At 38.1% G+C, this 26,718-nt stretch overlaps 2 protein-coding genes across 5 annotated transcripts in view; one reads left to right on the top strand and one right to left on the bottom strand.

The window, feature by feature from the left end:
* ZNF106 (zinc finger protein 106) overlaps nt 1-11,932 on the top strand; it is a 47,967-nt gene extending 36,035 nt beyond the window's left edge. For all 3 annotated transcript variants that reach the window (XM_088145518.1, XM_088145519.1, XM_088145520.1), the window contains 6 exons: nt 730-792; nt 1,291-1,410; nt 1,951-2,022; nt 3,496-3,567; nt 5,730-5,876; nt 8,109-11,932. In XM_088145518.1, the coding sequence (XP_088001644.1) occupies nt 730-792; nt 1,291-1,410; nt 1,951-2,022; nt 3,496-3,567; nt 5,730-5,876; nt 8,109-8,165 (531 nt within the window). In that variant the 3' untranslated portion in view covers nt 8,166-11,932. The remainder of the gene's footprint in view (nt 1-729; nt 793-1,290; nt 1,411-1,950; nt 2,023-3,495; nt 3,568-5,729; nt 5,877-8,108) is intronic.
* A 913-nt stretch (nt 11,933-12,845) lies between these two features.
* The window catches only part of CAPN3 (calpain 3), a 30,814-nt gene continuing 16,941 nt past the window's right edge, over nt 12,846-26,718 (bottom strand). Inside the window, exons 14-23 of one of the 2 annotated variants that reach the window (XM_088145511.1) lie at nt 26,080-26,116; nt 25,317-25,430; nt 22,728-22,799; nt 20,859-20,916; nt 19,936-20,000; nt 18,390-18,458; nt 17,811-17,889; nt 17,525-17,641; nt 16,746-16,804; nt 12,846-13,969 (exon numbers count right to left, since the gene is read on the bottom strand). In XM_088145511.1, the coding sequence (XP_088001637.1) occupies nt 13,943-13,969; nt 16,746-16,804; nt 17,525-17,641; nt 17,811-17,889; nt 18,390-18,458; nt 19,936-20,000; nt 20,859-20,916; nt 22,728-22,799; nt 25,317-25,430; nt 26,080-26,116 (697 nt within the window). In that variant the 3' untranslated portion in view covers nt 12,846-13,942. The remainder of the gene's footprint in view (nt 13,970-16,745; nt 16,805-17,524; nt 17,642-17,810; nt 17,890-18,389; nt 18,459-19,935; nt 20,001-20,858; nt 20,917-22,727; nt 22,800-25,316; nt 25,431-26,079; nt 26,117-26,718) is intronic. The other variant, XM_088145512.1, reaches the window with a different exon arrangement.

The following is a 26,718-nucleotide window of genomic DNA, read 5'->3' as shown; positions in this document are numbered from 1 at the left end:
CCAGTGTAGACTGGAATGGAACTATTACTTCTGTGATTTGGAAATTATAGTACTGTGCAAAAGTTTTAGGCAGGTGTGAAAAAATGCTGTAAAATAAGAATGCTTTCAAAAACATATATTGTAATCATTTACGTTTATCAATTTACAAAATGCATAGTGAGCAAACAGAAGAGAAATCTAAATCAAATCAATATTTGGTGTGACTACCCTTTGGCTTCAAACCAGCATCAGTTCTTACACTTGCACACTTTGTACACTTGTACAAAGTCAGGGATCTTGTAGGATTAGAGTCAGGTGTATAATTAACCAATTATACCAAGCAGGTGCTAATGATCCTCAATTTCATATGTAGGTTGAAACACAGTCATTAACTGAAACAGAAATATACTGTATGCCAGCTGGGAGAGGATATGGGATTTGGGAGGGAGGCTTTGCTTGATGCTCTGCAAGTCAACCAGCTGGAGATGTAAAAACCTTTCCTGTAATAATAGTAATTTTGAGGTGCAGTTGAACTTGGAATGGGGTAATGACTAGGTCTGTGGGTAATTGGGATTGAGTCCAATTCAGTTCTCTTCCAGCTGGTGCTCAGACTGGTTTTGTAATTCATTCTCTAGAGATGATTCACTCATTGCAATTATATTGTGAGAATTAAATGTGAGGGATGGTAAAGAATGAAGTATTTTTGGTTAAATATTGTGTGTAATCCGGCTGTTGACTCTGTCTTCCAAGGTTGTGAATGATCTGGTCTTCAGTGGTTCCAGTGACCAGTCTGTCCATGCCCACAACATACATGTAAGTTGCTCAAATGTCATTTAATTTTAATCTGTGAAATATGAAGTGCTTCAGACTTTTTTTGACTTCTAACAAAATAGTTTACCTTTAAACTAGTGATAATAATTTACACTAATTTAATTTAATTCCATTTTAAACAAGTGTTAAATTATTAAAAATATATAATTTATAAATTATAAAGAAATTATAAAGAAATAAGTAAATACAAGTTCTGAGATGCATCTTTTTTTCTTTCTTGTGAATGATGGTGGGATAAAGATAAACTTCTATCAAATACACATAAAGATTGATCCCCAGTAGTTGTATGAAAGTGTTCTTCATGCTAGACAGTTAACAGTCTTTCTTACAATGCTCACTTTAGTAACAGTATAAACTGAAGAAGAAAAATCTCCACTTTAAGATTTTGTTCTTAAAAGGAAGGTGTCTACAGGAATTCAGTAGAAACAATCAGTTTGCTTGCTCCATGCATACCTATTTATCCTGATGATCTTGCTGCAGACTGGGGAGCTGGTACGGATATACAAGGGGCATAACCATGCAGTAACTGTTGTGAACATCCTGGGAAAAGTGATGGTAACAGCCTGTTTAGACAAGTGTGTTCGAGTATATGAGTTGCAGGTAAAAAATCTAGTTCATTTTGTTTAAAGTGAAATGTATAATTGTCTTTATAAAGTGTCTTCCTTTGTTTCATGAGATCTGATTTGAAGCAATCCTTCTGGGTCTGAATTGGGTTTTAAGGAAATCCTGTAGAAGTTGCACAGACTTCAGTGTCTAATTTTCTCTAGGAAAAATAGCTGCTGGGTGGTTTGTTCTGTCAGCTGAACTTATCTGCCAGGAGATAACAATTTGTGGTGAAGTACTAGGTAATGTACATCGCCTGCCGTACACTCTGAAGGCGTGTGAGGTTATCTAGATAAATAAATGTCTTTCCCTGTTTGATAACTTTTCTTCTGAGAGAGTCCACTGCTGTCTTTTGTGGCTGGAAACAAGTATTTAAAATGTGTGAACTAGAATTGTGGCACAAAGAAGCAGTTTGTTTTGTTTTTCTTACATTGTCTACATGCAGCTTAACTGCAACGTAATCTTTAGGCATATGTTTATCAGCCTATCACATGTCTGACAAGTTTTCTTTGTTTTTTCCCTTCTTTTTCCACCAAGTCTCATGATCGTTTGCAAGTTTATGGAGGACATTCGGATATGATTATGTGCATGACCATTCATAAGAGCATGGTAACACTTTTTTTCCCCTTTTCATAATATTAGGGATTTTCCTCTTATGATTATGACTATCCAGAACTAGATTATTGTTCTTGCTTGCTATGTAGGTAGTGTTTTACAAGTAACTTCATGCTTGGTTCCTTCTGGTAGGAGAAATAGGACTGTGAAGCAACTATGGGTTTGTCAGAAACTATGCCCAAAGAGCAAAATGTCCTCAAACCCACTACAGCACCCTGTGAGGAGTACCTGTCACCTGGGGGAACATAAGCAGACATTTGTATCCTATATTTAGGAACATCAGACTAGTCATCTGACATCACCACTTCTCCATGTGCGTGCGGAAGAGTATTCTGGATTCTAGCCGGGCTCTAACAAAAGACATAAGTAAATTCCCAGGTCAGAGGAAAGCAACCTGATGGCCTGCAGTTGTATTGGACTCCAGGCTCTCATCTGCCCCTGCCAGCATGGCCAGGGAGTTCAAAACATCTGGAGGGTAATTTAGTATTATTTATACAATTTTGGTACTCCTTTTTTTCATTATTAAAAACGATCCCAAAGTTGGATTGTTTGTTAAAAACAAACTATTAACTGAAGAATGCCAAAATAATACAATTTGTCCAACTCTTTTCGATCTGTGAAAAGTATGAGATAACGTTTCAACCAACTTTAACACTTGAGATGACTAAACCAGCTTGGATCTGAAAAGCACAGCAACGAAAAAACAAAAACAAAAAATCTGTTTAACCAACAGCCTAAGTGACTAGGCAAGGGAGCTGGGCATATCTTTTTGATCACTGTAGTATCCTTAGGTGTTTTTCTGCTTTCTCACTCACTACTTTTTTAATTGGGCACTATCATAGAGTGCCTCCATAGCATGGATGGCATCACTGTAATTTGTTACCACCTTGACTGCATGCAAAACTTATTTCCTGGGAGTGGGCTAGCACCATCCAAGGACTTGGCGATAGTTGAACTGGTAAACCACTTTTTACTTGCAGAACTTAATTTAATAACTCCCTTAGCTGTAACTGAGGGACTTCATTCAACTGATGATCTTAAATGCATCAGTTGCACATTAATGTATATTTTCTAAACATTACTACTGATTTTTTAAAAAAATAGTTTATAGGTCATACTCAGGTTTTATATTCATAGATATACTAGACATTTTGCTATTAGAGTGATTAATATCTCAGAATTTGTTTTAAAAACATTCATACTAAAGGGTTTTCACGTGTTTAGTATACAGCTTTAATGATTGATCTCCTTCCCTTATCCATCCATTATGAAAAAAATAATCAAGGAGCTTACAGAATCAATTTCAACATTTAGTTTTCTCACCCTTAAAATATATAAGCCACTGTACAGTAAACTAAATATTCTGATCATGGTGGAATTCTGAATGTAGCACCAGTGACTGCTGCATTTGACATATTCATGTCCTTTTATTCTTTTAACTCTTGAATTCTTTTTTCCCTCTTTCAGATCTACACTGGTTGTTACGATGGTAGTATCCAAGCAGTGCGGCTTAACCTGATGCAGAATTACCGTTGTTGGGTAAAGAACAAAGCAGTTTTGCTTGTTAGATTCTGACGTTCATGCAGTTGTTTGTAATTCTTGAAACCTGCTTCTTTGCAAAATATGCTCAAGATAACCATAGCAGAATCCACAAAGATGTAAAGCAAATAGGATAAAAACATCAAAAAAGTCTAGTAGAAATGTATAAAAATGGCAGCCAATTGAAACATAGTTAAAATTGGAGTTGGGTGGCTATAACAAATTTGAATAATTAGTTAATTATTTGTTCATTAAAAGGCAGGCTAGGCATAAGGTATCAGATATTATAAATCAACTCTCTAAGCTGAACACCTACTTGAATCAAATTCTTTACCTTCTAATGGAAAGCCATCAATTTAGTCCATTCTGGGTGACAGATAAATCTCAAGTAGCCTTAAAACCCCTAAAAGAAGTCAGAATGCAAGTGGCCAGCTTTCTTATGGCCAGGAGCTGTGCTTTTGGCCTTCACAGAGTTTCATGGGGCTTGACTAGTGATATCATAATGTCCTCAGAGTGGATGGTAGCATACTCTTCTGGGGGATGCTGGGTTGATGAGATTTTTAAAAGATAAATGTTGGGGCAGATGTGGGTTTTTGAGAAGGAAATGGCTGCCTTAAGCCTTTTCACCCATTACTAGCACCCCAACCTGCTCCCCCAATATAAAACATAAATAAGAAGGCTGAAAAGGTTGACTCTGCCCACTCCAAGTATTCTTTAGGGGGCTCAGAAAGATGCTGGGGGTCCATATGCCCATCCCTAGATGCCTTCCATTTGCAGCATAGGGAAGCTGTTGAAAACAGGACTCTTCTTGCTGGTTCATCATCCCCACTGCAAGGGCAAGAAGAGCATTCTTTTCAGATAATGGAACCGTTTGTGTTGTGGAGGCGCCCTGATGGCAATGAGAGTTAAACCCTGCTCTTCCTGGCAGAATCCACTGGGCAAATGTAGGGCTTCTGATACTTTAAGTGATCAAGGGATTCTCAAGGTATACAAACGAGGTGTGGGATGGAAAGTTGAAAAACTAGCAGCAAGAGCTCATGTCCGGCTCCTTCAAGAAATCTTTATGTTAATATGGATGCTTTGAGAGGATAAGCACTTGATCACTCAGTTCTCTCTCATCTTCATCATGAAGGAACATCATGGTTCCTTCATATAGTGTTGTATTTCTGGAGCAGAAAGTGCCCACCTCTGACAACTGATGAAGTGCTTTTTCTGTTTGGATGAAGGGTGCAAAGCAGACACTTGCCCATAGTGTCTTAGAGTGATGAAACAAGCTTGGCACAATTGCCCTCTTCCAGGTTTCTTTTCAGAAAACTCAAGACAGTAAATCTCAGTGTATCTTTCAGAGCAACCAAAAACTTCAAGCTTGTTGTTTGACTTCCTTCTTTTTCCTGTTGAGTTCAGTTTAGGTGTGGACTAAAGTGGTCTTACAGTTTTGGTTACTTCAGTCCTATTCCTACTCCTAGGGTCAGTGGAGGATAGAAAATCTTTGTGTTATACAGAACTGTGAGGTATAGTGGTTAAGACATTGTAAGACCAAGGAGACCCTGAGAGCTCTCTGGATGATTTGGAGTCAGTCACTTTCTCTCAGCCCAACTTGTTTCAGAGCTGATGTTGCTGGGAAAATTGCTGGAGGGAACACTATAGACAAAAATAAATGAATGAATAAATGTATTGTTTTGTGGTTTTACAGAGCTAGCCTTTGCCAAGTCAAGCTAACCATGGTTCATCTGGCTCAGTATTTCCTTTTCTTATTTTTTCTCCTTCATCCATTTTCCCCATCCCATTTATGGGCTGTAGGAAAATGGTCCTGTGATGGAATGGACTTATGAAGGCCAGGCTCAGGGAGATAAGCAGGTTCTTAGCCCCCAACAGGAGCGTGGGAAGTTCAAGAAGATGAGGCTGGCACCTCCCTAAGGGATTCACGGTGTTGTGGCTGGCTAGCTTGGGAACTTGGGTTCAGTCTGGTGAGATTTCTGTCCTGAGGTTGCAGCTAATAAATGCAACAGAACTGTATTTGCATTGTCTCTTGGAGTTCTTTGGGCTGAACCTGACAGGTCCCATTCTTAATGTTTCCACTAGCTTTCTGCCTGTCTTCTGTTACTGCTTTTATGCCATTGCCATTCCCTTTTTCTAATATTTTTCTTCATTCTCTTTACCAGTGGCATGGATGTTCACTTATATTTGGAGTTGTGGACCACTTGAAACAGCATTTGTTAAATGACCACACAAATCCGAATTTTCAAACTCTGAAGTGTCGCTGGAAGAATTGTGATGCGTTCTTCACCTCCCGGAAAAGTTCCAAACAGGTATGTAGCGAAGAAACAGGATAAAAAGTGAAAGGTGAAGGAAGTATTTGGAGTGTAGTTCTTACCTCTTGCGAAGACAGAACCACCTACAAAAACGTCAATATGCCTTTTAAGAAAAAAAGGCATAATGCGCAAGTAAATTGGCAGTCCTGTTGCCACTGTATCATAAGGTAAGAGGGAAATCTGTCCCTGATGTAGGGACAGAAACTTCTGGTGGCCTTGTTACTCTGCTGTTGGTTTTTTATTGGCAGTAACTGGAAAACAGACTAGTTTAAGGGCAGCTTTGATACACTTGGTCTACAATTCTCCCATTCTCTGCAGGCTGTAGAAGTGCTAAAAAGTGTACTAGCTGTTGACATATTTATTTTCCCTCCAGACCCTCCCCCTCTCTCCCCAATTGTTCTGTTCTTTCATTGTGAGCCAAGCAGCACTTTGCATTTGCCTATTCTTTCTACCATTAATTATCTTTCTCAGGCCTTCATCAGATTATGTTTTTCTATCATAAATGTTGCTTGCATAATGGTCATATACAGTACATAAGTTACCCTACTAAATGGCTAGTGATCATATCTTAGAATATTTCACAAAGAGCAATAATATTGAAGCCAAACCTGGTCAGTAATGCAACTAAAAGCATGGGTCTGTCTGTCTGATTTATATAGCTGACCATGTCACATAAAAGGGACTCTGGGCGACATACAACAATTAAAAACAATCAGTACATAAAAACAGTCACAATTAAAAAATAACTATAAAAGCACACAAAACAAGAGGGGATGATATTGGTAAGGGAGCCATTGCAAAATCTCCCTGGTCCCCTGGGACCCCCAGGCCTGTTCACATATCCAGGTCTTGAGGGACTTGCGGAATGTTGAGAGGGATTATTAGAACGTAAAGATGTAAGCAACTTTACATCTTTAAATTCTAATAATTCTAGTTTAATAAGAAACTTGTATCTCTTTCCTAAAATCTCCTCTCAGAGATTTTATTTAATTTATTGCAGCTATTTCTATACTACCACATTTAAAGATGTTTCCTGGCAGTTTACAATAGCAATAAAATCATAAAATGCATTTAAAATGTCAACTTTCTATGCTGCACAGAGCTCTTAGGTGTTCATATAGTTCTACAACTATCTGGGTCCCCCTTTTTTAGTTTTGCCTGTCACATTACATTATTTTTAAAGTTTTGCTAACAAATTTATGTTGTTGGTATGTATGCAATCTCAGTATAATAGGGCTGGATCCCGAGTTTGTCCTATCAGCAGAAGAAAGGAAGTGAATTTGCACCACCTTGAGGTCTCCAAAAATGTTCTCTGCTGTAGAGAATTGATGATTCCTTAGGAACAATGAACGAGCTGTGTAGAAGTTGGGAATTTGCAAAAACAGCATATCTTTCCTTTAGATTCATTTGTGTGATGAGAAGATCTTCTGTGGACAGAATGTCTTTTGGCTGCAGAGGGCTAAGTTAATATCTGACATTATGGTTAAATGCTGCCAGTAGAGTTTGTGGCCAGTGTCAAATTCGCTAGAAATCATAACAAAGTACAGATAGACAATTCATTATAAGCAGAATTTGCATTTCTTGGCCTTCTGTCATCACCACGATGGCATTATATGGAAAGAAAGTTGTTGCTGTTACTGAAAAGAGGCATATATCTCTATGCATATATCTATATTTCCCTGGTTTTGACATGGAAATCAAACTCCTGCCCCCGCTCCACCCTATCATGTCATGGGGCTTGTGGAAATTTGGTTTAGCCCATATTAAAAAAAAAAAAGTGTGAGAAACTGAATTTACCATTGTTGTGATAGAATAGTGAGTTTAGATGGAAAAAGATTAAGATCCTGATTCATTCAGACTCAGCAAAGGGAAGGTGCTGCCCTGGGGTTGAACATGATAAATTCTTTTGAGTGTTAATCTCTAAGTGAAGTACTTTTGTCACTGTCCCACACAACAAAGTAAGATCCCTAGGTCAGAATACACTTTGAAGAATATCATAAGCTGTTCTGTCTCAAGCAGGAAAACATATTTGTGTGGTGCTGAATATCAACAAGGGTACCTCACTCCTGCTTTGTATTGAACTCTGACTAGTGCTGCCCCAAACCTCGGATTTATGTCAGTCCCACACTGGCATGGAATGTACCGTTGATGTGTTTACATTTTTATAGGCTGTAGAAGTACAAAAATCTGAGCTAACTGAAATCAACCCTGTGTTCTTTCTGCCTCTAGGATGCGGTGGGACATATTGAGAAGCACGCAGAGGATGATAGCAAGATTGACTCATGACATTTTTCAGCCTCCCATATTGGGAAGTATTTTTTATACACGAGAAATTTTACATGCCTTGTCCATCTCATTCTTTTCTTTTTCCTCCTATTCATATTTGGAGTGCAAAAAGAACACAAGCCTTTTCTTTTTCTTCTTTTGCTACAGAGACAGCATCCTATTCGCAGCTCTGTAGAGAAAGGAATGACAGAGTCATGCCAAATAAAAGTTTGTACCATTCACTTGTTAGGGAAAAAAAACCCCCCACCCTTCCTCTTACTTGCATTGTGCAAATAAGCACATTGCGCTTATCTATTACTTGGTATTCAGAGGAATGTTTAATGCTTACTTTGGGGCCCTACATATACAGTGGTGTGTTTATCCATCTTGTTTCATGTTATATGCAGGATCCCCTGATATTTTATGTTTTTTGGCTTTGGACTATTTTAATGTTAATCAAAAGAAATTGAACACAAGGTAGAAATACCACCTGATCATTGAGTTCCTTATTTTTTTCTTAATGCAGTCTTTGAGATATTTTAATGGGTGCTGTTGGAGTAAATGAATGGCTCACCTTTTGAATTAGCTTATATTGTGGCTTCAGTTCAAAATGTGAAACCTGCACAATTCATCACCATTGTATTTGATTTTTTTGGTACACTTTAGCTCCAAAGAAACTTATGGTGGCAGAAAACGTACTGTTAAGACAGCAAAATACTTGTATCCTAAACACACTTACTGTAATTTCCCAGTTGTCTTAGAGTGCTAGGCACCATAACACAAACACCAGTAAAGACAATTATATTAAACATTTTCTGTTAGGTTTATACCCAGTGCTCTCTTGCCACAATATTGAGACTGTGTTCCTGATTCTGAGAGTTTCAAGTTATGACCATTGCGGCATTTGAAGTAACTAAATTTCACTATATCTTTACTTGCTTCATCCAGCTAAGCCCGTGGGAATCCTGTTTTTCGCAATTACCTTTGCGATAACTATCTTGTCTCACTATAACCAACTGAATACCTTCAGTTTCTATAATTGCAAATTAAAATGCTATTGGGTGCAAACTGGGGAGATTTAATACCCAAGTAGAAGCTGAGAGTTTTGTATGTATTTTGTGCTGTCAGAGGAGCAAAACCAAGCTGCGTGAAAAGTGCAAGAATTGCAAGAAAAAATAGCGTATGTGTTTGTGTAAAGTGATGTGTATGTGGTCAGTGCTGCTGGGAAGGTTTTGGTGCTGCAATTTGCAGTATACAGAAAGTGGTTTCCTAGTGTTTGTGACATCAGTTCTGTTTTTTTCCACAGGAAAGCTAGAAACCTCATTATTAGTCCAGCAGTATCTGTGAGTTTAATTACACCAGACAGTGTGTACATATTAAAAGAGCAAATGGCATTGTAATCAACCTTTAAAAATAAAAGGTAATTCATGCCTAACTTAGTGATCTCAGCAGCCAGAAGAACAAACCAGTTGGAAGTTGCTCTACATGATTATCTTGGCAACTCAGATAGCTTGGAGATGTTTATATGTTTCGATTCAGGACCCCCCTTTTGATCTTCTGCCATGTTCAGAAATAATGAACAATTCACTAGTAATCTTCTGTTGTCGGAGCATCTTATTCTGCAGCCTGTGTGTGGTTTCTGGGCGATGGTACCTCTTCTTTTCATGACACTGTTGGCAGCTGAAATAAAAGACACTGGAGGAAACCCTCAAATGCTTAGTCAAGAGGCTGTGAGAACATTCACTCTTTAGACAGTAGAGCATTGAGTGGTATTCTAAAATATAGATCATTCTTAACTGAATGTGGTTGGAGTTAAACTGCAGAGGTAGGAAGCATTTTTTGTGAGGAAAAATATATGGAGTGTGTTATTAGTCACGTGGATGAGTGAATTTTAATTTTGCATCCTCTTTGAGTTCCTTCTTCAGTATTTTAACTGGAAGAGGATGGTGACTTGATACGTGATAATGTAAATGTTCTTTTCACATCAGTAGTTGCAAGTGATATATAACTTGGACTGTTTGTGTTTTTCACTGTTTAATAGGTGTGTGTTGGTGTGAGTGTGTGCATTTAAGGTGAGCGTGAAGTCCAATTTTGGGATGTTTTCATAATTTGTATTAAAAGTATTCAGCAATAAAAGTGTGGTCGCATTTTACTCTTAGTTGGTTCTATATGTTTTCCTTTATTTATGAGAAGAACAGTTTCAAATAAAGTTCCATGCACATGATAACTTAGGAAGTTAAATGTCTCCTTTCAGTGTGTTGCCACCGTTCTTTCATTTGGAACGTAGAATGTTCTTCTCTTGCGGTTCAGGAATGTTTGGTTTTGTTTGGTTCTGCTTTCTGTTCTTATACCTCTTTAGCAGGAAATGTATGCATGCTCCTCTAGGTTGTTCTAGGAATCTCGATGCAGGAAGGACAAAATGTAATTTGCTAATGATTAATGGAATGGTAAGGCAGATGCATCAAGGTTATATATTTTGAAGAATGTCAACTTCTGGAAGGTTCCAGGTTTTTGTCTGATTTCCACAAATACGTTGACTTTTACCTTTAGAAGATTTTTATTTTGAAAGAAAGGAGATAGAAATGAAGTTGCTAGGGTGAATTACAGAGTGCGTTCTTGAAATGTGTGGGAAGTATGTTTAGTTTTGTGGGCCGGCTGATGTCTGAGTAAGCCAGTGTTGTCCAAACTTGGCCACTTTAAGATGAGTGGACTTCAACTCCCAGAATTCCCCAGCCAGCCATGCTGGCTGGGGAATTCTGGGAGTTGAAGTCCACTCATCTTAAAGTGGCCAAGTTTGGACAACACTGGAGTAAGCTGTTGAAGGTTGTTTATGCAATGTATTTGGACTGCATGCTAACATACTTCCTCGGTATAAGAGGTGTGAGTTTTTTATATGCCATTAATTTTTTTGGTGAATGTGTTTGTTTATATTAATAGCTCTGCTGTGGGGGAATATTGTATGCATCAACTGCCAGGGAACTCAGGTATTTGGATGTTTGCATCTTTTGCCCCACTAAATAGCAAATGCCTGCAACTGTCCCAGCTTCTGTTTGCCCCTTGAGATACTACCTGGGCTAGGCTGGATCAAAACGTAAAAGCTACAACATCTTAGTTGAAGTAAAGCTGCAAAGCACCCATCTCAAAGAGTCTGGGCTGCATCCTAAATATCTAATGACCATGTTGTTGTTTTTTTTAATGCAAGTTGGGGATATATATTTCACAATGCAAATATATTCAAGGACAGATACGTTAATAATTAGCATTCAGGCAGCCAGCAGCTAACTTGCTCTAAACCAGAGTTTCTCAACCTTGGCAACTTTCAGATGGGTGGACTTCAATTCCCAGAATTCCCCAGCGAGCCCAGTCCACCCATCATCTGTAAGCTGCCAAGGTTGAGAAACAGTGCTCTAAACACTGAGTTTCCTAGATAATCTATTTGTGAGGGGTGGTTTCCACAGAACATATAAGCATATACTACATATAGTACTATGACATTAATACAGCTAGAAGGTCTAAAACGATACATCTTTTAAGGCAGAAACAGATTCCTGTGACTGCAAAAATTCCAGGTGGGAAAATACCATTAAATACTGCGATGTAACTGTTTAGGTAACATCTTTTCTCCGTTTATTTTATTTCAGTGAAATGAGCTGTGGGCTTTTTCACGAATAAAAGTATGTGGCTCATATGTCCAGAATGATTTCGTCTTTCCTTTTTACTACAAAGCTGTGAACTAAATAAAATAAACAAAAAGAAAGCAAAATAAATTTACTTTATCCCAAGAGAAATGTGGTGTCGTCTATTTTTTCAAAATTCACTTAACAATTTAAATACTTTATTTACTTCTGAGGGAAAAAATGGGAAAATGATTGTTCAGCATCTAATTGGATAAAAAATCTTTCTGAAATTTATGTAAGCTGCATCTCATTTTGTAAACTATCTAAGGATTATTAAGTTCTTATTAGTTCTAATGTGGAGTTTCCAAAGCATGCATAGAAGATGTACAGGATTTGAGATGTCTCATTTTTCTAATAGAATAATAACTCTTGGATTATGGATGTACCAAACTACATACTTCCCTAAATTATTTACTGAATGTCAAGCATCTCTGTATGGCAGTGTTTCTCAACCTTGACAACTTTAAGACATGTGGACTTTAATTTCCAGAATTCCCCAGCCAGCATGCTGGCTGGGGAATTCTGGGAATTAAAGTCCACATGTCTTAAAGTTGCCAAGGATGAGAAACACTGCTATACTTTAATTTAGAGGCCATACCAGTAAAGAGCACTTTTTTTTCCCAATGAAGTAGGAATAAGACATTTTGTCGTCGTCTTAAGATCTTTTAAAAACATAATTACTTTGGGCATAGCTCTTAATATTGAAAAAGGCATCAGGCAGAGCAATTTTTAATTTATCCCAAGTTAGTTTCAAAAGGGTTTTGAATGTTAGGCACATAGACACTGACTGGATTATCACATTATAGCAAGTCATTATTTTGAACTGTGGGTTCATGTAACATGCCATACCTAAACCAGACAAACACATCATAAATTAAGGTATGTTTGAATCCAGTTCCACATGCACAGGATTGAAAAGAATATTTCTTTAGTATGAAGTCTGTCTCACTATTCTTTACCTAGCTACTCCATATACCTCAAAGGTCAACTCCCAAAAATCACAAATTCCAAACATAAGCAGAAATATTTATTGGATGGCAATTCCCCCCTACAAATTCATACAAGCATTTGTTCAAGGAAAACTGGACATCAACAAGTAGCATTTTTTCAGAGGTTTTTTAAAATCTTGTTTCATAATTTCAACACAGCACAACCAGTGAAAGAGCTTTCATCTATTTATTAAGCAACTTTTGCCATATTTTCCACAACAATGGAGCCATTGCTTGTATGGTATTTTCTAAAATGGGGGTGGGGGAGTACAGTTTCCAAACAAATGTAGTTACAGCAGTAGATCACAGTTATTCCTATGTGCAAAATGTCTGACATGAAGAAGTCCTAATTTGTTTATACTATATGCAATACAGTACAGATTTCTATGAAAGTTTTACTGTAAGAGAACCAAGAACTTAGTGAATCTGTCAGTTTGTTGCGGCCAGAAAAAAGTTATAATTTGGCTAAAATAACTTTTCCTGTAGCCTAAGAGCAAATTTAATTGGTTCAGCCACAAACCCATCTATATAGTCATTTGATACATTCTGTCTAGTGCGGTATCTGTGTATATTGATATATTCTGTTGCTGGGCGAAATTTAGAAAGCTTTGGCTGCAGGAATAATAACTGATATAACTTATAAGAAAAATCATATGAAAACAATTTAGTGAAATATTTGAGGCACGTTAACTTCAAATATGTTGAATTACTGAAATCAGATGAACCACGTTTTGGCAAGTTTTAGTGTTTAATATTGAGACATTGTTCCGCTGGCCCCTAAATATCTCCCGCTGCAAGACCTGCTGTATTTCAAAGTAAGAATAAGAGTTTTGATTTGCAAAGAAGCTCATGCAAAGAGAGAACTGATTCCAGCAGGAGGGCAGATACCGCTAGTTGTGCACAAAATGCCTTGCCGCTGCTGTTACTTCTCCATAAGCAGCTGAGTAGAACTTAATGACAACTGGTTCATAGATGGAGATCGGTGTTACTTTGGCTTGGACATAAATCTGCTGAATTGTACTTCTCTTTCCATGTGATTTTTAAGAGGGAGAGGCACCAAAGATCAGTATTTTGTAACTGAATGTTGGCTGATTAAGTAGGTGGTCAGAGAGAAGGTGAAAATAGGTGGTATTCAGGCATACATGGTGAGCTGTAGCCACTGGAAGTAGAAAACAAGTATTACAAGATAACCGGCATTCTTTAAACCACAGTATGGTGATCTGTGCAAATCCCCTAAACCCAGTAAAGAAGTTTACTTAAAATGCAAAATAAACATTTTCAGCACCAGACTATAAAATTATTTGTTGACTCCCATTCCAATACTCGGAGAAACTGATGTCCAGATAGGGATTTCCAGGTGTATTAAATCTTGCGACAGCGGTGCATTTGCAAAGCCATATTTTACCAGCTAAATGAGGAATGTATCCCTACTTCAGGCTTGTACTCTCTATCAAAGAGTTGGATTAGAACACCTATAAACATTGGTCACCTTGTGTGAGATGGTCGGCTGTATAAATACGATAAATAAAACATTGAAATATCACTTATTTTTTAATATCCTGAAATGAGGTTTAATATTATACTATACACTGCTAAAGCTAATTTAAGTTGTCGCTATCAGCAGAATAGTCTTTGAAACGATTTCAGACACATTTGTATAATGTATAATGGCAGTAAATGTATAATGGTATATAATGGCTGTAAATGGCTAGCCCCATAGTGGCCAGCTGTCCACAGCCCGATTTTCCATCTTCTTGGATTTTCCTTTTTTAGTATTGTTTTTAATTCTGGATGTATTATGTATTTTATATATATTTATAGTTTTAATGTTTTTTGTAAGTCGCCCAGAGTCCCCTATTGTGGGGGAGATGGGCGGGGGAGAAATCCAAGAAATAAATAAAATAAATAATCCTAGATATGCTGAATAAGTCCTACTAAGTTCAGGAGTGTTCACTCAAAGACTAGCTGGCAGGTAAATGTGGATAGTTCATGAATACTTAAACTTCTGTGTTAAGTACTGTACTGTCTTCTCTATTAAATTTCCACTTATCTCTTTCCTCTGATTCATCCAAAGCATTTGAGCTAATAATTGATAATGTTCCTCCACTATGGAATAAACCTAATACATCTACTTTTTAAAAATAGATATTCTTGAACCTTGCACTCAAATCTGCATGAATACCATGCTTAAACTCTTTTGCCTTTTATGTACTTTTCAGTGGCAATGTTAAACTAAACAACTTTTAAAAATGGGTTCCTTTATTAAGAAGCAATAAATATGAATCTACAGTTTCAATAAAGGCTTTTCTACTGTGATAAGAGTTCACAAATAACAGGCCAGGATACTTGGCAGAATCTATTCAGCTCTTCCTGAGTGATTTCTGCTTCCTTGCAATTCCTACTTGCTTGAAAAGATTTGTGGAAGTGCAAGGAGTTAAGAGGAATGGGAAAATCCATTGTCCAATCAGACTTGTCTCTAAATAATGGATTCCTTCTGTAAGAAAAGCTCTATCAATAACAGCAAACCTTGTATTGTAAATGAAACATTGCAAAGGCTTTCCCAAACTGCAGATGCAAGGAAATAGAGTTACCTATATTAGACAAGCTAAGTGGCAGCATATCTCACCCTAAACCAGTGTTTCTCAACCTTGACAACTTTAAGATGTGTGGACTTCAACTTCCAAAATTCCCCACCTGGCAAGGCTGGCTGGGGAATTCTGGGAGTTGAAGTCCACACATCTTTAAGCTGCCAAGGTTGAGAAACACTGCCCTAGACTATATACATGCCCATGATTACTAATTGCCCACGTCAATAATATGAATAAGTTCTTGAGGAAAGCAAGCACTTCAGTGGTTTCCTTAGAATACAAATATTCTAATGACATTATTTCAGGAAAACCTTCAAAATGTGAAACTGCCCTAAATCTGATCCAGTCGTGAAGCTTGCTATACTCTTGAGTATGACATTTCATTATAATAAGAAACAGCTGAATAGTACAATTCTAACTTGAAGCAGCGCACCAAAATAACAGCAGTTAGAGTATGGCTGAGATGAAACAGACTGCAGTTGAACCCAAGGACAGGGAGCTGCTGTTTGTACATCAAGGTTTCATATTGTCTCTTGAAGGGATGGTACTTCCCCTAAGAGAGGAAGTCCATGTCCTCTGCTCCTCCTAGACTCATAGTTACTGTTTGATGGGTAACTGGAGACCAGGAACAGGACCTTTGCCTAGTTATGGCTGATGTGTCACTTGTGGTCCTACCCAAGGACCTAGCAATAGTAACTCAGGCTCTGATTCCCACCCAGTTGGACTACAGCATTGTGGTTTACATGGGGCTGTCTTTAAAGGTGACTCAGAACCTGTAATGAATAAGAATGCTGTGATTTGTGTGCTAATTAGCACTAGGCACCATGAATGTTTTTCATCTGTGTTGTGAGCCCTGCATTGGATGCCAGGAGGTTTCCAGGTGCAATTTAAGTGCTGGTTTTAACCTATAAAATCCTATATGGCTTGGCACCATGAACCAGCAGGCCTAGCTCTTTCAACCATAATTGTTCCACTGAATGTGAGCAACTTGAGAAAAACTCTTAGCAGTTCCCCATTACCAGGAGTTTAGAGAGGCTGAGAATGGGAGAAAATGCTTCTCTGTTATGGTCTCTTTATCATGGAATAGTTTATCAGCAGAGATTAGACTTGTTCTAACTGTGTGGCGTTTGGGAAAAAAGTTAAAATGGACCTCTTTCAGAGAGTTTGCTTGTTTGTTTTTCTAAAATAGGGCTGTAGAATTGTTTGTTTTCCAGTTTAACAATTTAAATATTTGTTATGATTTTTTTTTATTATTGTATTATAGATCTCCTTCTTTGTAAACTATTCAGAGTGGCCTGATTGTCAGGGTTTAAAAAAAAAAGCCTTAGTAAATACATCAGTAGTTACCTCTAAGACGTTCAGTTTAATAATGCCATCTCCATCTTTATCAAAGGCATGGAATGCACCTAACATGAGAGAAACATAAGGAAGGTCATTCTATATGAAATCAAGAAATTGAAACAATAAGTGCAACACTTTAGAACCACTATTTATTCCCAATATTTTTAACTTTGTCATTTAGATATTAATAGGAAATCCTAGCCACTTTATACCATTCAGTCAGAGGTATGTTAACTTATGTGACAGAATTATATAACCATCGACCATCGGCTGTAAGCATTTCTATCCGTAGCTTTGGAGAGCTTGAGAATTGAGAGAGAAACCAGTTTAGACAAGTAGATTTCTCAAGTGGATAAAAAGTCTAAGTGAGATCATAAGGGGTTAGAATGTTTCAGTTTGATCAAAACCTCCCCAGAATCAGCCTTTCCATGACATGGGCAATAGCTGGCTAATGAAGTGCTGTCCATTTCTGCAAATAATAGCAGGTAATGTTCACGCTGCAAGAGCAAAGGTAGCTAAAGAGACCAGGAATTCTTTGCTTTAGGACAAGAATATTGACACTTCTGCCAGAATAGATGCATTGCTCACTCCTAAGCACCCTTTCCTATGTTACTTATGATGAGGAAGCACTACCTACAAGGCCTAAAGTACAAGCAAAGAAAGGTTTGAGAAGAGCGGCTGAGGCCCAGTTGGAAGACCCTATGTCCTGGTGCCAAATGCTATTCATGAAGCAGGTTCACTGGGATCTTAGGATGGCATGGGGAGATTTAAAGAAATATACTCACGGAACATTCCCTCTAGTCGCACAAAGCAACAGATAAAACTGTCAAATTCAATATTCATGTTCCTGTCAGCATAGCGCATTGTAATGATATCATATAACTGGTTATTCAGTTGAAACCCTGAGGAGAGAAAGAAATTAGAAGGTCCTGGTGGAGAGAGGTCTTCTTTTCTTCTTGATCACTCTTGTGTGAAAAGCTACTTGTTACATACACAAAGACCCAGCTAGATAAAACAAGAAAAGACCCTGCCCCAAATTCTGTCCAAGAAAGCAACGAGCACCATACAAACCTGCATCTTTGACTGCATTACGCATCTCATAGCTGTTAATGGTTCCTGAATGATCGGTGTCATAACGCTTGAAAATTTTCTGGGAAAGCAAAACATGAAATGATCTCGAAGAGTTTGATGTTTGCAGGAAACTTTCCAGCATAAAAAATACACCATCCCAGAAATCCTGCTAAAGCAAATTAGCCTATTCCAAAGGTGGGGTGGGAATAATGATGCAAAACATAAAGGTTGCATCAGACATGTGGGTCAAGTTGTTATTTCCCAGGTTCCCCCACCTAACACCTTTTCCCTTTCTGGCTAGCCTTACTTCGTTGTATATTTACAATATTTGTAACCCTCTCTAACCATTCCAGCTACGAGAGCTGGACAACAAAGCTGAAATACATTTATCTTGGGGCCTTGGAAGGAAAGCACCATATACTGTAATTTCTCTTATATCCTTTAAAATAATATGTGAACAGAGCTCCAAACCCTGCTGAAGATGGTGACCTACTGGTGAATGACCAGCTCTTCTATTTGCACCCTTATTCTATTGTCATGCTATGCCTAGACCATGATTAATTCATAAGACAAGAATACCTGCCAGCTTTTAATCTTAGTCCAAAGGTGGCGAAATTCATCAAGATTTATTTTCCCCGAACCATCTGTCTGTAATATCAGTTCAGTTCAAACTTTCCAGAGATTTTCAAATTGAGAAGTTTTTAAAAATATCCAGAAATGGAACATCTGAGATAAAACTTGTTAATTGCTTAGATAGTGGGATATTAAAGAAGAGACTCTTTGGACGAGCAATACACCAAATTTGGCAGGTTGAGAGCCACAATAAAATGGCACACAGGAAGCCATGCTCCAACGATTGGGCACGGCTAGAACAATGCAAATAAAATCTACATTAAGTAAAAATCAAATTAAATGAATTATGGTATTATGATTAGTTCCCATATTTCATGATCCCACCCTTCTGTTGCATTAAAATTTAACCCTTTGTTAGCAATTTCATAAGCTCACTCATGGCTTTGTGGCCAAATTCAGAGAAGGGCCTCTGGTTGTATAACCTTGCTTTAGATCATCCTTTGTCCATGAAATAGAACTTGTGCTCTACCTTACAGATTGATTGTATAAGAATGAAACAAAATAATGTTAGTACTCTAAAATAGTTATGAAGTGATTAAAAAAACATAGTTATCAGAAATAAAACTCATTGCACTATTTGGCACAGTAATAAGCTGACACTATGTATTTTAAGAATAAAGAGTCCCAAATATAATTTTATCTCACTAACATTGTATTGTCTTGACTCTACCACTATGTATATAATTTCTTTTTGTGCAATAAACATAAATATGCTTCCTATTTGTTTCAGGGTATCTGTATTTTAGAGGTATCACCCTATTACACAAACATAGTATTTTGTGTTTGAGATAATTTCAGAACACTTTCATATTGCTTGTGTTTAATATTGTATACATTCAGCACTGTGAATTGTTCTTTTAGATTTCTAAAAAGTTGTGTTTGGAGTCTATAAATTTTCCATCTTGCAAAGAATGCTCATCTTGCTGTTTTCTGCAGATTCACTGTTTTGTGAATCTTCAAGTTTAACTACTTTTATTATTTGTTATCATACACCACACTTCTACAATAGCTGAGCTTATCACAGTCAAACCACAGCTAATAATAATGCGGATTGCTTCAGTTAAAACAACTCCAACCCCAATGTTTATGGTATAAAATTTAAAATGATCAGATGGTGCTCGCAAACATACAGCGTCATGCATTCCCATCTCACCATCTCAGTGGTCCACCAACTATTTTTATTTTTTTGAAAGCTGTGTACTTCTCTCTCCTAAACAGCCTCCAACATTCTTAACTACTAACGCTAGTACTTCTGTAACAAATAAATGCTTAATTTGGAATGTGTTAAACTGACTGCGTATGCCATCCTGCTAAACTGTGTTTTCCCACTTTGCAAAGGTATAACTATATTGTAGGTCCACTGTCATAATTCTGCAAAGAAATAATGCTACTTTAGAATGAATTAATCTTAGGAAGAGTGGAATAACAGCTTCTTAGAGCAAGGAATTATTATTATTTTGTCTTGTACTTTTATATTCATTAAAAAGGATACATCCATTAAGGCAATCATGCTGCGGCAGGATTCCAGGGCAAAACCTTCTGTCTTCAAGTTTTTGTCTAAAATACAGTGAGATACTCTATTACTATATAATCTTAAATATTGTATTGGCCATTTAAAATGTAAACCAGTTATGAAATTCTGAAACAGCATTGAGAGCCTTTACCAGTCTTCTAAACTGCACCATCAGTATTGCTTCACATCTTTTCCTCTCCCAAACAAGGTAGTAGAAAAGTTGTTAGTATGGGCATTTCAATCTTTTGCAATAAACAGATAAAGCAGCAATTTTTCATCTGAGTTACATGCTGGCTAGATTTATATCTTATCTTAATACATTAATTGCTTTCACTATGGTTTATTGAATGAGCCACATTGGCTAGTTCATAAACCTTGCTGAACTGTAGTTAAAGACCACACAACATACTTAAACCAAAACCAAGCAAACTACATTATGGTTTAATATGGATCCAATCATTGTATTAAACCAGGAAATAGTACTTATTGTTTTGTTATTCGTTTTGCCCAGTTGGCATCATAATAGTAATGTATCATAGCAAGATGTGTATGTGGAATCCTGTTAATGTGAACTGTTCCTTGAATGGCAACAAAATAATGTATGCTTATGAATACTCATCTTTGGAAATAATCAGTCTTGAACCTGCCAGTAGGATATGCTTATATGACAGCAACACAATGGATTTGCAGATGGCTTCTTAATGAATGTGGCTACTTTTGTGCCCCATACTCTGAATAATTATTTTGGTAACGTGAAAAATCCAGGTCTAGCCTTTTGGATTTATCACCATAATAACCTCAACAAATCATAGGAGTAAAATGATACTTATACACAAATCCAGTCTCTGCATCTTTATATTCTCAGAGATTGTAGAGACAGGAAAGAGAGAAGCAGCACTTACGTTTTTTCAGAACATTGTTGAGGACATTCCTTAGTTCATCAGCACTGATCTCCATGTCCTGTAAGTGATAAAAAAAGTAGTAGTAGAAATAGCCATGGAATGAGGAGAAATTGCAAGAATGAGCACATGATGCTTAGATGGGTCACTCTGTCTGGGCCAAGATTTTTTTTAGGTGTTTAGAGACAGATATTAGACATGACAGGGAGTGTATTTGGGGTGAGCAACTTTTTGTGCTCTCTGGTGGATGCCATCTAAACTTGGTGTTTAGCTTACATCCAGTCAGCAACCTCCAATATGTTTTCTTTTATTATCATCCTTGACTGAAGAATGATACATTCCTTCTATCTGGGACAGACCTCCTCTTCCACCAAGTGCCCAGTTTTGGGCAGGATGCACATGGAGTGGTGAGGAAGGAAGGGGTTAGCCAGCCAGATCAACCCAGCTGATTAGTAGGGTGACAGATCTCACCGCCAGACTGCCCTCCCATCCTCTCTTATTACTGTTTCAGCTCCCTTCCTGAGAATATCCATTCAGGACCTGATATCTGCCTTCTTTGCCTCTTCGGCAATGCAGAGAGAAGCAAAGAATTCTTCCTAGCAATCCATATCATTTCCTTTCCATGTCATTCAGCCATTTCCTTGACTTGTTTTCTGCTTCTAATATTGTAAAGTATTATTTGTTACTGGCTTTAATGTTGTTAGCAATATGCTCTTCAACATCTTGAATGGAATGTTGAAAAGAAATTATGTAAAAGGGCTCTGGACTTTATTGCTCTGTCAGCAGGATAATTCTCTAAGACCAGAACTGAGTTAGAGAGAAGCCAACTAAAGAAAAATGGAGTTAGAACATGGGCTGGAAAAGGGGCTAGAAAAGATTCCAGGAAAGAAAATCCCCATAAAAGAGAGGCTGCTAGACAGCACATGGGAATGCTGGTGGCTGCTCCATTCCAAGTCTCCTTTCCCTCTTCCTTCCCAGATGTGTGACCTAGAGCAGGGATGTTTTAAGGGATTGGAAAGAATTCTAGTAATCATGTTCTGTAAGTTTTTCCTAATTTGTTTTTTCCCCCTTGATCCTTGGGTTTTTGAACAGATTATGTTTGACTTTAAGTTCTTGGCTTCTTCCATCCCCAGTTGAACAGTGAAGCCATTTTCATTCTTATCCACAGGAAGAATTCTTTCTGAACTGGATATTCACAAGCATCTGGGAGATTTCTCCCAGAATTATTTCTGAAAACTGCTCTGCCACCTTTAAAAAAAAAAGGCTGGTCAGCAATTCCAAGACTGCAAGCTCACCAGGAATCCCTGTGGCTACCAAAGTAACTCAGGTTAGAGTTTGATTTTGATCATCAACACTCAATGCACAATTCCTAATCTTGCCTCACTCGCAGGAATCTGGAGTCTCTTACTACCGTGACCTAGCAATATATTTTCCCTCAGCCCTAAAAGAGTTTCCATTTCACAGATCAACGTTCTCAGAATCTTATTTGCTTTTTCCACATTACTGGAAAATTTTGTCCATCTCTCTCATCCAAGCGAATAAAAGACAACTTGCCATGTTCCACTTGCAGGTAAAACATCTGGGGAGGGCCCTTTCACTTAAGCCTATTTTTACTTACAGATTACAAAACTGAAAACCCTTTGAAATGTTTTGTGCTTAGCTTTACTTGGCTACAGGTGTTGCATAAGGCAGGGTTCCTCAACCTCAGCAACTTGAAGATGGGTGGACTTAACTCCCAGAATCCCCAGCCAGCTGGCTGGGGAATTCTGGGAGTTAAGTCCACCCATCTTCAAGTTGCTGAGGTTGAGGAACCCTGGCATAAGGTATTTACTTGGATGCTGCCAGTGCCTTAAGAAACAGCTACATACTTACATCCCCAGCAATTTGTCGGAAAATATTTCTGAACTGCTGATCTTCTTCATTATCTGTATCCCTTTCTGCTGGCTGCAAAGACATGGAATGAAAAAGATGAAGTGAAAGGAAAGGCTAATCGATGAGCTTTTAAAAAGTAGAAGTGCTGTTTTGATCTTTATGAGATACTTCATTGCAATTCAGTGTTGAAATTATTTCTGTCTAGATCCCTTTCGAGGGAAAGATCTTCCGTCTTGTTTCTGGGTTGCTTCTTCGGGAGATAAATTATTAATTAATTATTAATTCTAAATTATTCACAGATGCTTCTTTGTGTACAGAAGAATACAGGAACAATACAGGTGGTCCTCTTTTAGTGACCGCAATGCGACCAGCAAGTCGATTGTTAATGGAAGTGGTTGCTACGTGAAAAATCACATGACTGAGACTCTGCTTAGATTTTACTTTAACTTTCCTTTGCTTTACAGCATCACAAAGATATGATCCCAAACAGCCAGGTGAGCCCAATAGTGGGGAAGGTTTCCAGAATTTGACTCACAAGGAAGCTGGGTAAAAGAGCAAATCTCATAGTCCTTTTTTCCCACTCTCTTGCCTTTTGGAATGCTCACCCTGACACTGGGATAATTAACCAGAAGAGAATTAATGTTTGTATTTACATTCATTGGCGAGGAAGGGATTACAAGAAAGTAAGCAGGTACACAGTGGGGAATACACGTAGAAAGGAATGCGCTAGCACCAGCTCTTTTCCTAGCACACTCCTGGCTGTGAACTGGGACGCTTGGGAGGCAAACAAAAGCCTTTAGTGTGAAACTGATAAGGGTCTTCTCAGGGTCAGGCAGCAGCTACAAGCCATCGGGAGGGTTTTCATCAACTGATTAAGGCAGTGTTGTCCAAACTTGGCCACTTTAAGATGAGTGGACTTCAACTCCCAGAATTCCCCAGCCAGCATGGCTGGCTGGGGAATTCTGGGAGTTGAAGTCCACTCATCTTAAAGTGGCCAAGTTTGGACAACATTGGATTAAGGTCACAGAGCTGAGCTTGTTAACTTGCTCTTAGCACTTTTTAGGGAAGCACTGCAAGAAAAGCAGCTCAGGAAGAGATTGCTTGTTTAAGCAACCTCTCTGCCCTGCCAGGGGGCAAAAAAAGGAAAAAAAATGGGTCAGGTGCAGGACAACGCAATACTGTATTAACTGACTATAATGGTAAACAGGTGACAGAGAGAGAGAGAGACTCTGAAAAGGTTGTAAATGCAGGCATTGGTCACTAAATTACTTTTTTGTCACTGTCGTAACTGTGAATGTTTGCTGTCCGTGGAAGTCGCTAAACAAGGACTACCTGTATGGCACTTTCTAAGCTTACCATCCAGTGCACTCTTAGTATTAAGGACTTGGTGGAACTAAAGCAAACCACAAACATGGAACAGAAACAACTCTCATCTGTGAAAATCCACTTTTTCTTTTCCATAGGGTAATTGTTATTTATATCAATGGGAAAGGTCCCTCAAATACTAACAATATATTGTGTTTTGCAGAAAGTTTGCTGCCGATAAATTATAATCAAGTGTTTAATCTAATAAATCGACAGGATCTGTTTCTTGAAGCGGAAAATACTCAACATTGTACAGTAAATAACACGCAGAGCAGCAGCAGCATCTGTGGGGGGGGGGGTAAAAACATCAAGACAGCAGCCACAGCTGTGTAATCAAAGCCCAACCTTTTGTATACACATGCAAAGTCAACACGTATAGAAAAGGGGTGGGGCTTTGATTACACAGCTGTGGCTGCTGCTTGACTTTTTTTACCACCCTGGTGCAAACACCGCTGCCTAGCGAGTTAGTTGCTCCCTGACAATTCACATAGAATGACTTTACAAATCTCAGAGTTGCAACGCAGTGCAAAAGCCAAACAGGCAAAGATCACTTGAAACAAGAAGTGAATAAATTATCCTCTTCTTATAGGAAAGAACAGAAATATTTTCAAGACTCTATACGTTAATCACTCTAGGCGCTTGATAAATAGTTTAAATATATGAGACGTAGAGCTGATCATTCAAAGCACCATTCAGCATAATTCCATTCATCTAATAATGGTTTCATCATTACCATTGAAAGGTTAAAAAAATCCCAATAGAAAGTTTAGTTTCTACTTTTAGTTCCTTGGTTATTTATTTTTATGAAATGCATAACAATAATTCTGAGAGCCATAAATAATTAAAAATACTCTAAAACTCCTGTTGTGTGGGTTTGTCTGTATATAGACACATATATATAAACTTGAGAGAACTGATACATAGACAGTGGGAAGAGCTGCAGCCAGGGGAATGGTCATATAAAAGGCAGCTAAGCCCACAATAGGAATGGGGGTATAGCAAGCATCTCAGAAGGGACCCTCCCTAGTTTCTTGGGCTGTAAAGGTGATGGGGGAGAAGTGTACCTTCAGACTTGCAAGATTCTGTTAATGCAACCTTACAATAAAATACAGTTAGTTCATCGGGGCATGCTTCCTGTCTGGACTACATCACAAGGCTGACACCACTTCCACATGCTGATCGGTTAGAGCACATGCAATTTCCTCATGCTGACAGATGTAAAACCTCAGTGTTCTTCTTTCGTTTATCTGGACTTGGTTTTTCCTTGTCCTTTCTAGGCCCCTCGCCACCTTTCAGATCTTTGTTCTTGTTTGCTCTGTCTGAGACAAAGATGATCGGCTACCGGGAGGAGGAGAAGCAGAGAAGCAGGAGCTAATCAGTTTGTGATAGAGGATGGCGTATTCACAAAAGATATTCCTCTCCCTCTTGTGCTCTCACACACATGGTCATGTACTCAACCAGTAAATAAACAGTGTCATATGCTGAGAGTGAAGAAAGATCAAGAGTCAGGTTCTCATCACTGTAAACTCTATGCAATGCACAGGGGGGTCTGGGGAGGTAAAAAAAGTCAAGATGGTGGTCGGGATCATACAGTTGAAGACTTGTTCATGTGCATCCTGGCTGCCATTTTGAGTTTTTTTAACCCCTCCCTTGGACATCCCTTGCCATGCATTTAGTTAATGTTTGATGAAGATGAGCCATAAATGCTGCAGTGCTGGTTTTAAAGAACTTAAAAAGTTTATATGATTCTTTATTGCAACTATTCCTAAGCACAAATGGCAGCAACAGTTAACTGCTGCAGGCTGGCCTGTATCTTGGGAGCTTGCAATATATATAAATGAACAAATAAATAAATACTATTCTAAACTGTAGCAGTGAAAGCAATAAACATGTAATGAAGGCTGAGAGAACAACAAACCACTTTTCTGGAGCGTCATAAAGAAAAGAACAAACAATTCAAACATAAGACTCCATACTCCATACTCACAGAGATATTTCCTGCTTCAATCTTGCTTTCAACTTCTCTATAAGAAAGGTGAAGAAATGGAAAAAAGAAATAAATATTAAAGTGTCCTGTTCTCTACTTGGCTTGGAAAACATGAAATTAAGTGGCCTCTATTTGTATCTTTAGAGATTGTCACCACAACATTTATAGCCCAGTGGCATCATGTAGTTGTTAAACAGGAGGGATGAGAGCATCAAACCCCAAGGGGCCTACAAATTAGGGGTTTGGGGCTCAACTTCTCTGTGACTAGAACTGGCCACAGAGAAAGGAGGATGAGAACACACTGGGCCTCCCACTTTTAAGTCCAAAGTCTTAAGTAAAATATACCACAATCAATGGTACTGAAGGCAGCTAGAAGCTCAAGGAGAACCAGGATGGCCACACCACCCAACCCCAGCTCCACCAGAAATGAAATGTCCTCAAAATTTCATGTGAGAAGAGAGTTCTTGTAAGATTTTTCTATCCTATGAGATTTTGAATGTTTTAAGGTATTGCAATGTTTGAACATCTATTTTTATTTTGAAGGTCCATGATCACCATCTAGTGGTATCATGGAAATAAGTGTTCCCATGGGTGCTGTCTTGCTGACTCCTGAATTCTAGCTTAATCTTGAACAGGATT

Source organism: Python bivittatus, unplaced genomic scaffold (assembly GCF_059951505.1).
Source record: "Python bivittatus isolate LINGU-HERP-01145 unplaced genomic scaffold, Pbiv_v1 ctg000480_np1212, whole genome shotgun sequence".
Classification (NCBI taxonomy): domain Eukaryota; kingdom Metazoa; phylum Chordata; class Lepidosauria; order Squamata; family Pythonidae; genus Python; species Python bivittatus.
The sequence above is the reverse complement of the archived record's forward strand: the minus strand, read 5'-3'. Positions and strand labels throughout refer to the sequence as shown.